Source organism: Pteropus alecto, unplaced genomic scaffold, assembly GCF_000325575.1.
Source record: "Pteropus alecto unplaced genomic scaffold, ASM32557v1 scaffold79, whole genome shotgun sequence".
NCBI classification, from domain to species: domain Eukaryota; kingdom Metazoa; phylum Chordata; class Mammalia; order Chiroptera; family Pteropodidae; genus Pteropus; species Pteropus alecto.
Window position 1 is genome coordinate 6,073,598 of NW_006494612.1, and position 17,339 is coordinate 6,090,936.

The 17,339-nt window shown below is 34.4% G+C and overlaps 1 protein-coding gene across 4 annotated transcripts in view; it reads right to left on the minus strand.

Annotated features, from left to right (window-relative positions):
- The window catches only part of CDK19 (cyclin dependent kinase 19), a 124,601-nt gene that overhangs the window by 36,528 nt on the left and 70,734 nt on the right, over positions 1-17,339 (minus strand). For 3 of the 4 annotated variants that reach the window (XM_006926072.2, XM_015600117.2, XM_025042413.1), the window contains 2 exons: positions 8,297-8,407; positions 6,723-6,863 (listed from right to left, as the gene is read on the minus strand). The exons of the other annotated variant lie outside the window; for it this stretch is intronic. In XM_006926072.2, the coding sequence (XP_006926134.1) occupies positions 6,723-6,863; positions 8,297-8,407 (252 nt within the window). The remainder of the gene's footprint in view (positions 1-6,722; positions 6,864-8,296; positions 8,408-17,339) is intronic. 4 annotated transcript variants of the gene reach the window in all.

The window sequence follows — 17,339 nt, forward strand, 5'->3', positions numbered from 1 at the left end:
TTTGAGATATAACACATTCACCTTATCAGTTCCATTTAACACAAACAAAATTAAAAACTTGATGTAGCTCCTTGTCAGACAAGGTATGAAAAGAAGATGTGCTACACACAAAGATTACCAGACAATTCTCCAGCCACCAAGCACTTATTTTAAACAAACTATCATGATTAACAGGACAGAATTTTTTTTTTCTCAACTGAAGAGAAACGGGGCCATCTCTGACTTTCATATAGTGACGTTCCTAAAAAGTCATCAAATGCTCTCTTCGGCTAAAGGACTATAATATTTCATGCTTCTTCATGGTTCCTTTCATTGCTTGTCGGCTGTTAAAATTTAGCAACCATAGAAAACAATGTTTTGCCATCATTAAAAATTTTTTTTTTTTACATTTTTGCCTTTGTTTTACACATGAGTGAAAAAGAGAAATAAGAAAGTACTAATATTATTGATAAGCACAGGCCTCTATCTACATGATAAAGATGGAATCTCTAGGTATGTTCAAAATGAAAAATCCTAGATCTCAACTGAACACAACCTCTACATTTAAGTAGATTAAACCTGCAGGGTGAAGGAGCGGAAGGAAGAGGTGGGGAAGAGAAAAGTAAGGAACACATACTGAATTCTGGAAATAAATAATTGAAGAATATTTGTAAAAAGGAAGGGATAATTGGTACATTCTAATAATTTTAGCTCTCTAGAACCAGAACTAACCCCAACTTTTACCATCTGAGCAACTTTTTTACATGAGAAAAATTATATGAAAGGAAGGAACTTCTTGCATTTTCTTTATTATATTTCTATTAAACAAAAAGGACCATAACAAGATCCAAATATCATTTAAAAGCCTCTCAGACACTGTGGCAGGCAGCTTTGGACGTGGTTTCAAATCACCCCTAACTATGGCATACACACTCTTGCGTAACTACTCCCTTTGAGTATGGGCTGTACATTGTGACTTCCAATGAACAGAATACAGCAAAAAGTAACAGATGGCACTTCTGTGATTAACTTACAGAAGACTGTGACCTCCCTATTGCTAACACACACTCTCTTCTGCCTTCTTGTTTGCTCACCCTGAAGAAAACTGCTATGTTGTGAGATGCTCTATGGCAAGGAACCAAGGAAGGCCTCCAACCAATCAGCTCATGAGGAAATGAATCCTGCCAACCACCATGTGAGTGAACTAGAGAACCGGATTCTTCCCAGTCAACCTTTTAAAGAGACTCTAAAACAGAGGACCCAGATAAGCTGCACCTAGATTCTTGACCCACAGAACCTGTGGAATGATAAATGTTGCTTAAAGCCACTACATTATGGGTCAATTTGTTACATGCAATAGATAATAGATACACGAACTTAAAATATACATAGCCAACATGTCATAAACACCTTAGAATGCTGTTGGAAATCCAGTAAGAACTCTACTTGAACAAGTAGATGTCATAAGGAAGAAAATATATCAATAAACCAAAAACTATATAATTCTGTATCAGTTACTATGACAAAATATCCCAAATCAAATATTATACATTTCTCTATAGGTAGAATATCTATTGCATCATTTTCTTTAATCAACTGAATCATATCTGATTCTAAGTACTGGCAAGTTTTTATTATTTATTATTATTATTATTATAGACCTGTAATAAAATAAATAAGTCTTTATGTCTGTGACAGAAGTGACATTTTGAAAATCCAAAAATGTTTGGTAGACATTAATGACAAAACCCAAAAGATTACTAATATACAAAATCATTTTCTCCCTCAATTAGAGTTCACAAAATTTCCATGCACAATATCTGTAGACCATATAGTTATTTGTGCCTCTAGACTTCAAAAGACTACAAATTCATCCACTACTGTGAACAATAATTATCATTTAAAACTCAAATTAGAGTTTTGGGATGGGGCCTTCACAAATATTTTTTAAAAGACAGAGCTATGATCAGGGTCCTGGAGCATTCCTTCAAATCCTTCACTCAATAAAGATCTAGTATTGATCATGTGCTAGGTGCTGAGATACAAAAATGAAAAAGAGATAGTTTATAGTTTGGGTTATGTCACTGATCCAGTAGTAATATTCTATAAGTAAGGAGCCATAAATCTACTTAACAATGTTATCATTTAGCCAGCATTTCTCTACCTCTGCTAAAGAAAAATGTGCAATTGCAGATGTTTTGTTGAAATTCAATTCAAGTAGCTTATGAGCAGAAACAACATGCCAATGCTAGGAATACAAAATTAATGAGATATGATCCTTGCTCTCAAGAAGCCCATAATTTTGAAAAAGAGATAAACTAAATCTTGGCATTCATCCAACCTACCAGAATAGTAGTCCCATAAAAATGAGTCATCCTATATTTCATCTTCTTACTGTTAGCTACATCCTGCTATAAAATTAAAATACATCTTTTCCCCCTTAGTGTTTACAAGTTCCAAATATTTATAGACTTCTCTACTTCACTGTCTCTCTACCAAGATGAATATATTCAGCTCCTTTTCTCTTTTCCTTTTAAAAGAATTCCTCAATATAAGTAATCTTTTTGGTAACTTTAAATTGTCTATTTCTGTATTAAATTCTAGGATCCAAATGACATAATAAAATACTGTTCCAGATATGAAATTGATCACAATGAAAAACACCAACCTCTTTGATGATGTAACACTTCTGATTCTGTAATGTGTGTGAAGTCCATAACACTCATTTTACTTTTTAAATTTAGGGGTTTAAACTATTATATTGAAAATTTATATTCATTCTAACATCTTTAATTGAATGGATTTTCCAGGTTTCTCACATCAAATGAAAATTTAGAGATGACACATACTCTGAAATAATTGCGACTAACAAATAGTGTAAAACCAGATTTCTTACAGTAATTGGAAATGAAGCATTTTTAAAAACTTACTCGACTAAAATTGCAACTCTACTCTTAAGCTCACAGACAAAAAAATAATTTTTCAAATGTCTCCATCATGTTCTTTTTAACACCATTATTTGTATTTGATATACTTGAGATTTCTATAGCTATTACACAAAATATCTACAAAGTAAACATACAGTTTAAATCTTCTACTTCTGAAAATACTTTGGCAAAACCATGAAAATATGGTCCAGATATCAGGACTCACGATGAACAAAAAGAATCTAGTCTGTGACTAGATTCCTATTGGATCAAGGTTTCAACTCTTATTAGAGTTTCTTACTTAAGGAGTAAAGGCATTTGGTGAATGTGTAGGTAAAATATAAACAAGTGCTATACTAGGTCAGAACCACATTCAGAACATATTTTTGACACCGTGCTCATGTTATAGATGAGGTAATAACAATCAGTAGTGGTTTCTTTAGTGGGGAAAAAAATTTCATCCAAGAAAAATAACTCAATTCTGTTGCTCAAACGTTTAGTACTTAAAAACAAACAAATCCCTAGCCTGATATTTAGGGCCTTCCTCAATCAGACTCCAACCCATATATGTACAGACACAGTAAGAAGTCTTAAGACAGAAGAAATTCTCACAAATATAGTGGACAATTTGGTGACGGACAGAGGGGAGAGGGGTTGGGAGGCTAGGAGAATGGGGTGAAGGGTTAAAGAAGTACAAATTAGTAGTTGATAGTTGGGCATGGGGAGCATGGAAGAGGGAATGAAGTTAGCATTAGTACGATGGCTAAGTGGAGGGCCAGGGGAGGGAGGTAGCAATAGGGAGGATTGTTTTGTGAACTATATAAATGTCCAACCAATGTACTGTATACTTGAAACTAATTAAAATAAATACATGTATTTAAAAAAAAAAGAAAGAAAGAAATTAAGGCCGCTGAGGAAGGTCTAAGGTGGGCTGGAAGGGAAAGACATTGTTGACAAAGAGACAAGAGGCTATTACCACACTACGACAAAGAGATAATAAAAGGCCTAAACTAGGACTGAGGCACTAGGGATGAAATTAGATGAACAAAAGAGATATTTTACAGGTGAAACTGAAAGGTCTATGCAAGTTCTGGATGTAGAGTGCAAGGGCCTGTAAGGGGTAATAGACATTTCTAAGCTAGAAGGAAGGTGGTGCCGTAACCGAAATAGAGGACACTAAAGCAACAGCAAGCTTGCATGGGAGAAAACTGAGTCCTTGTCATAATGGGTTTTAGTACCAGGGAACATTCAAATAAAATGTGTTAATCTATGCTATTTAGAACAAAATACAGGCATATTTCACTTTGTGCTTTGCTTTATTGCACTTTGCACATATTGCGTTATTCACACACAGGTTTGTGGCAACCCTGCGGCAAGAAAGTCTGTTGGCGCCATTTTCCCAACAGCATTTGTCACTTTGTGTCTCTGTGTCATATTTTGGTAATTCTCACATTATTTCAAACTTTTTCATTATTATTATATTTGTTATGGCGATCTGTGATCTTTGATGTTATTATTGTGATTGTTTTGGGGCGCCACAAACCACACCCACATAAAACGGCGAACTTAATGGACAAATGTGTGTGTTATGACGGCTCCACCGACTGGCCATTCTCTTCCCCCAATCTTTCTTCCTCTCCTCTGGCCTCCCCATTCCCCGAGACACAACAATGTTGAAGTTAGGCCAATTAATAACTTACAATGGCCTCCAACTGTTCAAGTAAAAGAGTCGCACATCTCTCACTTTAAATCAAAAGCCAGAAATGATTAAGCGTAGTGAGGAAGGCATGTCAAAAGCTGAAATATGTCGTAAGGCAGGCCTCTTGCACTGAACAGCCAAGTTGTGGTGGAAGTAACTACAGATGTGGTAGAAACAGCAAGAAAACTAGAATTAGAAGTGGAGCCTGAAGATATGACTGAATTGCTACAATCTCATGATAAAACTTTAATGGATGAGGAGTTGCTTTTTATGGATGAGCAAAGAAAGTGGTTTCCTGAGATGGATTCTGCTCCTGCAGATGCTGAAAGATTGCTAATGACAACAAAAGATTTAGAATATTATACAAACTTAGTCAATGAAGTGGCTGTAAGGTTTGAGAGGGCTGACTCCACTTTTGAAAGAAGTTCTACTGTGAGTAAAAGGTGATCAAACAGCATCACATGCTACAGAAAAATCATTTGTGAAAGGAAGAATCAGTCAATCTGGCAAACTTAATTGTTGTCTTATTTTAAGAAACTGCCACAGCCACCCCAGCCATCAGCAACCACCACCCTTTATCAGTCAGCAGTCATCCACACTGAGGCAATACCTTTAGCAAACAGATTAGGCCTTTCTGAGGGCTCAGATGATGAACAACACTTTTGGCAATAAAGTATTTTTAAATTAAGGTATGTATACTTTTTAGACATAATGCTACCGCACACTTAATAGTCTACAGTATAGTGTAAACATAACTTTATATGCACTGGGAAACCAAAAACAGTCATGTGACTCGCTTTATTGCGACATTTACTTTATTGCAGTGGTCAGGAACCAAACCCGCAATGTCTCCGAGGTATGCCTGTATACAATTTTGTGGAAAAAACAGTGAGGTGTTGAAATTAGTTAATCTTCAATAAAAGATTCTGATCAATGATTCAAACACGATAGTGACCTCAAAAATATAACTCACATAGGTTACATAAAGTACATAGCAAATTTAAATCTAGAACCATTTATGTAGGTTTTGATTTAGAACAACCTCATGCACTCCAGACTCATTTAAAAAGTGCTGATTCATGGTTAGTAGGAAAGTGGACAGGTGACAGTCTTTCAGAACCTTACAGTTTAAAATTATGAGATGAAATGCTTCTGTTGAAATGGTATCTGCATCTTTGCAGTCGTTGTCATTTGGTCCCAATTTAACTTCAATTCTACATATAGCAAGATGGTCAGTCAGATGAACAGGCCTGACTGACAAAGGAGCAAGGGGGACTAACTAGATATCCTTGTGTATTTAGTCCTTTCTATAAAAAATACTTATCCTCAATTAGTTAAACTGAATCAACCTAGATTTAGCCCTATCATATCCCTAAAATCTCCAAAATCCTAAGAAATAAATGATCATGAAACTGCTCTTATTGGTAGGAAAATAAAACTTCCAATTATAAATTCATAAATATTACAGCTATTCAGTATCTGTATCTTCTTAAGAACAAACAAATCTCACTGATAGAAACTAAAATGGCAATAATGCAAAGATGAATAGCATGTAATTTGACATTAGCACATGTTTGTTATATGTGTACTGAATAAAAAAGTAAAATCAAACATTTGAATGTCGGCTAATTTGCCTAATAAGTATATTCCACCTGTTAGATTTAGTCATTTATTTATTATTAATACTGATAACATTCTATTTACAGGATGAAATGTCATTATTTCTGTTTAGCTCTTAAGAGAAAAAAACAATGAGAACTCAGTCTTTAGTCATTAATGTTTTTACTTATGATGAGCAATAATACAAAAAACAAAATGGACTGAAAGGTACTTGTTTCACATGACTATCCCATTAAGGTTATAGCAATCACTTGTTGAAAACCACCCTGACAATTTACAGCTATGCATAAATATAATGGAAGAATATACACCAAATGTTAATAACTAATCTTTTGATATTAGGTTTACGGGTGATTTTGATTTTCTTCTTTTATGCTATGCATATTTTCAAAATATTCTGTAATTAATGTTTATCACAGTTGTACCAAGAAAAAAGATATCTTTTAAAAGAAAGGATGAAAAACACATATGGATTAATTTAAAGGAAACATACTTACCAGATCTCTGTGAAGCACCCAGTTTGCATGGAGGTAATGGATACCATCAAGAATCTGGTAAAGTAATGATTTAACCATAGATCTTGGCAACTGCATGGGCTTTTTATTTGCTTTTGATGCACGGTGAAACTTAATAATATGCTAAAAATTAAAAAAAAATACTATAATAATACATAGTCTTTGTCTATGTCAATAATACATAATCAAGGCTCCAATTTATTCTCTATATTTTAAAATCACTTATTAAAGGCCATTAATTGACACAAAGAAAAATGATTTGAATAACAAGGCCAACCAAAACAGAACCTATATTGGGAGTGAATGTGACAGTTTTAATGTGGGTATAACAAGTTGCCAAAACCATTAAGATTTTCATTAAATAGGACCAAAAGGTAAAAAGGGTTGATATTTAAAAGCCAAACTAAAAATAGTACTAGTTATATTCTCTACTGACAAAATAAAAGAATTTTTTAAAAAAGAAAAAACTATAAATTTTCACTATTCTATAAAAAGTTAGTACTTAGTACATTGGGTAACATCACTGACTATGTCTATATTTGAATTATTGGGAAGTTCCACCTTCTTTTGGCACAGAATAAAATTAGGATATATTCCTAGTGTTAATATTCAATAGGAAATCACTAGAAAGGAGGAAAGAAAAATGGGGACTTCAGTCCTATTAAAATAAATACGACTGAATCACCATATTCAACTTTTTATGTCAAAATGTCATATTGTGGATTGTAAAAGTATTATAATAAAAGGAAAAATATTCTACCTGCCTCCCATACTCCCATCTCTACCCCATCCATATCCAAAACATGCCAAAATGGGTACTGAATATTCATGAAAAGAATGAAGAAAAACATACTAGAGGTTCTTGTCAACATCTGCTGTAAAGGCGTAAATTCTAAAAGTTCCTTCAAGACCTACAAGTCTGTTCAAGTCATTCCTAAACAGATTTGTAATTTATACAGATGATAAACCACTCTACATTAAATCAAAATTTAATTGTCCAAAATTTGAACTTATCACCAAGTTCGAATTCACTTTTAGCAACTCCTCAGATAAAAATGTGTAAATGCCCTGATTCCTAACTTTAAAAGTATGGAATTAGAATTTTTGGCTTCTATTAATTGATTAAAACATCCTTAATATTTGTAAAATCATACAGATACTTCTATTTGGTAGAGTTAGTTTCGAATAGAAAAATGTTGCAAGAGATTGACCTTAATTTAGAAAGAGCGACTATGCACAAGTACTGGTTCCATGTGTACCACAACAGAAAGTAATTTTCACTACACATATTGGTAAACTTGCATAAAATTACAAGCTCCCGCTCATTAACATTTTATGAAGTAAAATTTCTGATTATAAATACTATCTTCTCAGTAAAATAAGATAATGTTCGCTGCTCAAATTCTTTTAAATCTTCATTTACGTTTATTATATTTGTTTTGAACTACAATCAACAGAGCAAGTTTTCTTTTATGTGAATTAGCAATATGTAGTGCACATATGTATTTCTCCACTCCTACATAAAACAGTTCTAAAAATAGTGAGTTTAGACTTACCCACAAGTCATGTTCTGCATAGTCAAACAGCAGCCATACCTTCCTGTCACTGTGAGAAAGGAACACCTTCTGCAATGCGATCACATTAGGGTGCTTCAATTCTCGCAAAAGCTGAATGCAAGAGGAAGAGAGGGGTCACTATTCCGTTAACAAGTAGGGGAGAATAATGAATTTCCTGTAACTTCGAAATGAAATTTTTGCACATTTAGATAGTCCTGATAAGAAAAAGAAAATGCTACCCAAAATACCATCTTTCCAATTCTTTTTCTACATGTATGTGTGTTTAAAATGAAATCATTTTAAATGATAAAATGTAAAATGGTAAACAAAAGTAGATATATTCCTAAATAATTAAATATACTTTAGTATGTGTGTATTTTTTTTTTTACCAGAGGAAAAGCTTCTTGAGAGGCCAGAATCATGTATTAGTATTGTTTATATCCACCCTACCACACTCTATACTCAATAAATATTTGACAAAAGAAGGAAAGATATTTAACAATCCCTACACTTATCCATGCCTAGAGCGTGTGGTTGAGGTGTTTTAGAAGAATAGTGAGTATAAAGGAATTACTGTCATATCTACTGATAAAAATTGGTGTGGATAAGAGGTCCTATAAATAGAAAAAAGAAATAGGCCTTCACAAAGTGGAAGCGTCAAGCTGGACTTTGATAATAAGGACAGACAGACTAAAACAGCAAGTGAAAACAGCACTGGCACATAACAGGCAGTTGCCTGATAAAATATTTAGCAACAATAACATTAGCTGTTCAAGGTGAAAGCGTGATAAATAGGCCTGCCTCCAGTTGTCCTTAACCAGGGTTCAGATTTAATAGGTAGAGAAAAACTTACTCAATTTGATAAATATATTGAATGCCTTTTAAATGTAAAGCTCTGTAGAAGATTCAAAAAGGGAGAGGGAACAAAACTATTGAATACTTTCTATGTGTAAGCTAATTGTATATGTTTTTCTTTCTTTCAATCCTTACAACAACCCTATGATGCACACAGAGTCCGAGGTTCAGTGGAATAAAAATTACTTGACCAAAATCAAATAGGTTTAGATTTAAATAGATCTGCCTGATTCCAAAGTCCATGCTTCTTCCACTATTGCCAGAAGGCCTTATCTTCAACTCCAAGTGCAGTGTAGTGAAGAAGACAAACAGATCCATGAGGCGGAGAAAAATAAAGTGCTTACCCATTCTGGTAACGTTAAATAAGTAAAGCATACTTTGAGCGCCTGTGCTGGAATCATGTAAAAACAATCATCTGAACTCCATCTCAGGGAACTTTTACAGACTATTCCCCGGTTGCCTAATTCTTTACTACTTTCAATGATAGATTTCCTAAGTCCTCATTTCTCTCAATTTGACTCTGTACCTCAGCTCTCTCTCTTAACAACCGTGCTAGAAGGTGGTCTACCAGGTATAATTTGGGCACGATTCCCAAATATGACTCCCTGGGTTCTCTCTCCAACCCACATGCCCTATAACACAGTTAAGAGGTAAGAGCTAGGATGGGCTAGGCTGCCCGTAGCCAGCCTTCCACTTTTCACAGCCTGCCTCAGCATTTTATCTGTATTTCTTGTGGATCTAAGTGGGAAAGGAGAAGCTGGAAGGGAAATGACCAAGGAAGACATAAGAGTCCTAGTCCCTTGGTGAGGAGGGAGAGAAGGGGGCTAGATTAGGTGGGTACGCAGTTATCAGCTGCTACCTCTGTTCTCACTGCCTAAGAAATGATAAACAACCCTACTTCTTGCTTCAGATGCAAATGTTATATATGTTCCTAATTAATGATCAGAGAGCGTGGCATTTTGGAGGAATGCAGAGCTATAACCAGTTTCCTGCTTTTGAATATTTTAGGCTCCTAGACTCAGCAGAGTAGTGTTTAATGACCCCACTTGCCATGGCCAACCTTCTAGTCCTTGGACCCCAGGTCTCACTCCAGGCACAATGACTTGTCTCCCTTTCTTTCTGACTCTTTGGTACTGATGAACTTAGAGAGTTGGCCTTTATTAAGTCTCCATCCCAAATATGTTCTCTTTGCCGCTTGCAATAGAAAGGAGGTGAAACTTCTGCATCTAAACCAGGCTACTGAAACACCAAACAGCACAGACCTTTGACACCTGGACCCTCATTTATCTGAGAAAGGGGATGTCACATGCAGCAATATGTAATCAATACCTCTCAGAAATTATGTTTTCTAGAACTACGAACTATTGATCTCTCTACAATGAACCTACTTTAAGTCCCATGTTTAAACATTATTTTGAATAGGTAATACATTTACATGATTCAAAAATCAAAAGTAAATACAAGGCTATAGACTGAGACACCCCATTAACACTCCTGCCCCCAGTGATCTCAATCCCTCGTGCCTCCTAAAAATAAATTTTATTAGTTGCTTGTTAATCCTTCCTGTGTTTCTTTATGCAAATAAAAGCAAATGTGAATATATACTTTTATCTGCTCTTAATTGCACAAAAGATAGCACTTTACTTTTTTTCTTTTTTACTTTATCTTGAAATCTCTTAGTATCAGTAAGATAGCACTTTACTTTTGTTCTTTTTTACTTTATCTTGAAATCTCTTAGTATCAGTACAATATTAGTACTATATAGAAACCTTATTTTTTTTTTTTTACAACTGCATGGGATTTCTAGGTCACCTTTTTTTATTGCGGTAAATAAACATAACATAAAATTTACCATTTTAGCCATTTTTAAGTATCCAGTCCAGTAGCATTAAGTACATTAACATTGTCATGCAACAATGGCCACTGTCCTTTCTCCAGAACTTCATCTCAGACTGAAACTCTGTACCTCGAACATCTCCCCATTCTCGGCTATTCTACTTTCTGTCTCTATAAATTCGACTATTACAGGTAACTGATATAAGTGGAATCATACAATTTTTGTCCTTTTGTGTCTGGCTTCTTTCACATAACATGCCTTCAAGATTCATTCATGCTATAGCATGTGTCAGAATTTCCTCCTTTTTTAAGGCAAAATAATATTCCATTGTTATGTACATATTACATTTGCTTATCCATTCATCCCTTCCATCATCCCATGGACACTGGGGTTGATTCTGCCTTTTGGCTATTATGAATAATACTGCCTCAAACACTGATGTACAAATATCTGTTTGAGTTCTTGTTTTTAATTCCTTTATTTACCCAGAAGTGGAATTGTTAGATACTACGGTAATTCTAAGTTTAATTTTTTGAGAAAATACCATATAGATTATCTTTTAATGTAATAGACAAGAGGGAAGACTATAAAGTGTGCAACTGCATGCATTTAGTAGAAATTTTTCCCTCATCCCCGAATTTGCATTTGCTAGAACAGCAACATGCACTTTCCATTACTGCATACCTTTATAACTTTTCTAGCCTAAGGGTATCTAAATATCAATGTAAGGCAGATGAGGACCAAAAAAATAGCAAAACAATGTTATCTATGTCTATTTTGTTCCTTCTTCTAATTCATCTTACATGTTATCTATGTCTATTTTGTTCCTTCTTCTAATTCATCTTACATGCTACAGCCAGAGTGGTGTTTCAAAAACACAAAACTGATCATGGTCACTAGGGTTCCCTTGTTATCTGATTGAGGAAGTAAAGCAAGAGATAAGGTAAAAGCCAAAAATGAGGAGCCTTGTAAGTAAACCATGCAGCAGTGTTGCCAGCAGGGTTCCCTAATATCACTAGAAACGTGTTCATTTTATAACTATATCACAGTCGTAATTTTACCTTGTTTGAAAATTATTCTTTAATACTCATTTTGCGGAAATATATCACTTGCACTAACATGAAGCTGCTATAACCTTTATCCTACTGAGTGTGAACATTCTACTTTTATGCAAAAGAAATATTAATAGGTTTGATTACTACTTCAGATGCCTCCTGGGTGCTTGGAAATATATAATATATATACCACATACTATTTTTTCTAAAATTTTAAAAAATGTTGAATCCAAAACACATCAGTTCCCAAGGCTTCGTTTAAAGAATTGTGGACCTAGGTATTATTTACTGTATTTTGTTTAAGTTTGATGAAGGCAAAGTTTTAAAGTGGTACTTAGTACACAGTAAGCACTCAATAAACATTTGTCAAAAGAATTAAATCTACTAAACATACCTGGTTCTTACAAAAATAAATCAGTAAATAGCTTGGAATATTATAAAACTTTGCTATCTTTTCAAAAGGTGTTTTGAATATTTTTGCTTTTAATAAATTAAATAGACTATGTCTAAAATAGTTATTCTAAGGACACTAACTTTCCACAAGCTATAGTTACTTTAGGCTTAAAAATGAAGTTTTCTCAACTAGTACTCACTCTGCTAGAAGTATAAGATTGCTGGCTTGATGTAAAGAGCAGAAACATAGCTCTTAATAGTGTAGGGTGAGCTTTTTATTTAACCTGGTGTAGAACTCGAGAAGCAAAAGGGTACTATGAGGGTGTTTCCTGAAAGGGTTGTGAATCCAATAAATACAATAAAATCCTAAAGAAAATGATACATAAGAAAATGGGTTAAAGGGGGACACACCTGAGTAACTAAAGTAGAGATTAATCTAATCACTGGTACCTTTAAGACTGATATACTAATAAAATACTAGGCCCTAACAAATGCCACACAAAAGTGTATTCTTTACCCTACTTACTAAAACAAACAAATGGAAAGGTAAATTTCTTTACCACTATTTACTAAAGAAACAAATAAAAACAGTAAACAATGTAAATGTCCAATAATAAATAATTATTGGTATATCCACATATTGTAGCCTCAAATATATATATGCCAAGTTTTTAAACATATGAGAAAAGACAAGCTATACTACTGTGATGTAATAGTAAAAGGCTACAAAATATAAATGTTTATAAAACAGGAAACATACCAAAACATTAATATAGTTATCTCTGTGTGGTGGAATTACACGTGACTTTTATTTCTTTCTGTTTTTCTATTTTACAAATTTTCTACAATGAGTATTACTCTTATAATTTACACACTCACACACACCAAAAAACAGTCCTTTCTCTACAGAAATCCACCTGCTGAGATAAGATACTATTGCACTATCACAGCTTCTCAGGCAGTTGATATGAAAGAGATACAAAGAAAGGAGATGGTCATGCTGAGACTTTCCTTGATTGTACCGATGGACTTTAATCTCTTGTCACACAAACATTTGTTCAACATGACATCATGCAACTACAAATATGTTTTAATCACATCCAAACAAGAGTTAAGTATAGTATGATTTTCCTTTGAAAATCCCACACTGAATGATAACATGTCTTGTGCCAGATACTGAATACTAACATGATCCCAAAGGAGCCTAAGGAAGAATGTGCAATAGAGATGTCAAGATTTTACCCTTCAAGGGCATATAGTGATTATAAAGTATCTACTTACTGCTGTCCTAACATATAACAATCTAAAGTTACAATCCTAAACTTTTTTCTCTAAAGCATTATTTAGGATCCTGACTCAATCTGGGAAGCCTTGTGTAGATTAACAAATACAGAATGCATTTGTATTTTTATCCACACATGTGTCTTCCCCTTTTCTCTCCACTTTCTGTTCTCCAAGTCTCTGGTGCCCCCATGGGTTCCAGATTCCTTTTTCAAGTTATCTGAATGGAAAGGGTCCTCTTACACTTCAATAACTCGCTTATCTCAAAGTAAATCCAATTTTCTATTTTTATTTGATCTGTTATAAGTAACAGCATGATCCACTTGACCACTGAACTTTCCCCTTGATGAGAATGGCTTTATTTGAGAAAGCACGAAGTGTATCATTTTTTTAAATGTATGACCATCCTCCCCACCCACCCCTCCACCCCACAAAAAAGGAAGATAAACAAAGCAGTGTATTTTATGGCAAACAGAAGCTTCACCTAACTTCAAAATGCTCCAGTATTCCTAAAGTGAAATTTAAGAATTAGCATTTTGAAACCTGACACTTTCACACCTGTGACAAGCCTTTTGGAAGCTAGCCTAGATGTATTATAACCTTCCAGCAGGTGGCACTCATACCTTAAAAAGGGTCTATGAAACGGTAACCCAGCCTTGGTTGGAGGTGGCCTTAAATATTTTGCTTTTACTTTAATGACACTGCTTAGGTACTGGTCTTAAGTTTCAGGCAGGTCTGTGTTCCCCATTGCCACTAAGTAGAAGTAACAGGTTACAGAATTCAGAGACCTGAATTTGAGTCCTGACTTAAGAGCTGTATGACTTAAAGCATGTTGCTCAACCCCTTTTGGGCCTCACAGAAGAATAAAAATATGTACTGCCAAACAAAACATACACACAGTTTCTGTAAGGATTAAGTGAATGTAAGTACATTAACTATATAATACAATGCTTAGAACATATTAAGTATTATGTTCTAATTAAGTAATTAAGAGTTATTACTCTTATAACCATCATATGCAAGAATGTTATGAGAACTATATGACATGATATATGTAGAATGTCTGATATACTATAAATTCTCAATAAACAACAGCTGTTTTTGTTGTTGTACTTAGATGAAAAAGGCTAACCACTCCTCCAGGCAGTCAGAGATACTTGTTACAAAGACAGGCTGTGATAGGGAATACCATAGCATTTCCTCACCAAAGTGCCCGAAACAATCCTTCAGTACAGTCTATAATAATACTATGGCTATATCAAACTTATTTTCCTTTCCATTTTGCATCAATCTGGTTTCCTTTTCTCTGTGACTTCAAATACTATATGTACTTGGGCTGGGAGAGAGATCTGAAACCAAATAAGGTCTGAAATAAATAAGTTTACTTACCCTATGATAGTGTATATGTTTTTTTAAGTATGAATACTTAATCTTTTATGTAACATATTCCATGAGAAAACTATATATACTTTTTATAAATCAATGGAACTCTGAATATACAAAGTTTAAATATGAAAAATGAAAGATGCGAATCAAAATAAAGAGTTTACAAAGTTAAACCTATATCACCTGGAATTCTCAGGGGCATTCTGATTCTTTGAGGGGTAATCAGAAAATCTTTTCTTGTTTCAAAGCTCCTTGCTAAAAAATTCCCTACCTTCACAATTATCAAAACTAAATTTGTCTTTAATGCCTTGGGGTTTCAATAAATAAACTCCTAACAAGTGTTTATGTCCTTCTCATTTATCTTTTTTTCTCCTTGAAGTAAAATGAAAGGGGAAAAAAAAACTAATTTAAAACTCCTTATTTAGATCCTGGCTTAAAAAAAAAAAGATTGTCTTATTTTCCAGAATTCTGTCTCTAGTCTTCTTTTCCTTCTCTATTCTTCAGTCTCTCTTGACCTCTTACCCATGTGTCTAAGTTTAGCTACTATTTCTATGGAGAATCTCAAATCCCAATCTCTAGCCCTAATCTCTATCCTAAACCCTGACATCAATTTCCAACTATGCATATGCATGTCCACATGGAAATCCCACTGTCCCTCAGAATTCACAGATCTAAAACTGATCATCACTTGCCCACCTCTATGTCAGTGTGTCCACTATTCCTGAAATTATACCAGTATTTCCCAATCACCAACAAAAGCTCAAAACCTTATAATCAATCAGTGTTCAGTCACTGAACATGTGCTACGTGCTCTGCCTTTTAAAATACCACTCATGAATTCTCACCTTGATCATTAAAATAAAACTTTAACTAGTATTTACACATACGCTCTTCTCTCTGCCTGGAAAGAGCTTCTCTATCCTCTCTGCCTAATTAATGCTTACTTGCTTTGTAGAAAGGACTTTAAAAAGGACAATTTATCACTGCTTCTAAGAAGCCTTCCCTGAAACTCCTAGTCAGAAGTGGGTGTATCTCGTTTTTCCACCCATACTGTAGTTCTCTTAACCACTAATAAATAAAATTGTGATATAGTCTAATTATCTATCTTCCCTAACAGACTGTAAGGTTTTAGAGTGCTAGAACTATGTCTTCCATCTCCACATTTCCATTGTCTTATACAAGCCAGACCACATGGTGTGTGTTCAACAAATGCTGACTGAATTAATGAGTGTGATAATCTATCTCCTATCTCTTCTAATTCATACTATATTGACATCAGAATATCTTCCTAAAATAGAAAGTCTGATAATGTTAGCTCTCCCATTCCAAAATCTTAAATGACTTCAAGGTTAAAATCCCTAAACAGAACATTCAAAACCATCCACCCAAAGGCTAAATCCATTTTTTCCTGCTTTTTTTTTTTTCGGGGGGTGGGGAGGGTTGGAGGGGAGCAGGTGGACTGAGACTCAAGAAAAAACTACATAGTAAAGATTTTAACCAAAAATGAGGCAGGTAGGTAAGATCCAAGTTAAGGACCAGTGAGCTTTGCCCTGATATAAAGGCATAACTGGCATATGTTGTGGCCTTCATCTTAAGGATACTCCCTATGCAGTCATCATAAATAGGCTCTCAAGGTCTCCACTGCACAGAATTCTGCCCATTACTCATTATCTCCCATAAGGCCTTGCCCTACGACATGGGGATGAGGCAGAAGCATGATAGAAAATACTTAGCAGGTAACAATAATTTCAAAAGGTCAAAATTCATTAATAAACATTTGAATGCCTAGCATATTCCAGGCACAGGAAGTCTCAGGGAGTTTGTGGCAGTTGTGGCCTAATAAAAATCAATGAGAAGACAGATTAAACAAATAATTTTTAAATTGTAATTATGGTGAGATTATTAAGCAAAATAGAAAATATGCAATACAGCAGACCTAACCTAGTCTGAAAAGTCAGAGAAGGTGCTCCTAATGAAGAAGGAACTAAGAATTACAGAGCCTCAATCAACAAGGAAGTATACTAGCAGGTATTCTTATCATGTGAATATACCGATTCTAAGAACTCCTTCACTATTCATCTTTTAGGAGAAAATATCAAATGAAATGCCTACTTTATTCTAAATTTGCTAGCGCAGACTTCTGTTACTATGTAATTGAATATAACTCTTTTCTTTCCAGATGAATATTTATAAAATCACCTGGCACAGGACCTGGCACAAAGTAGGCACTCAACAA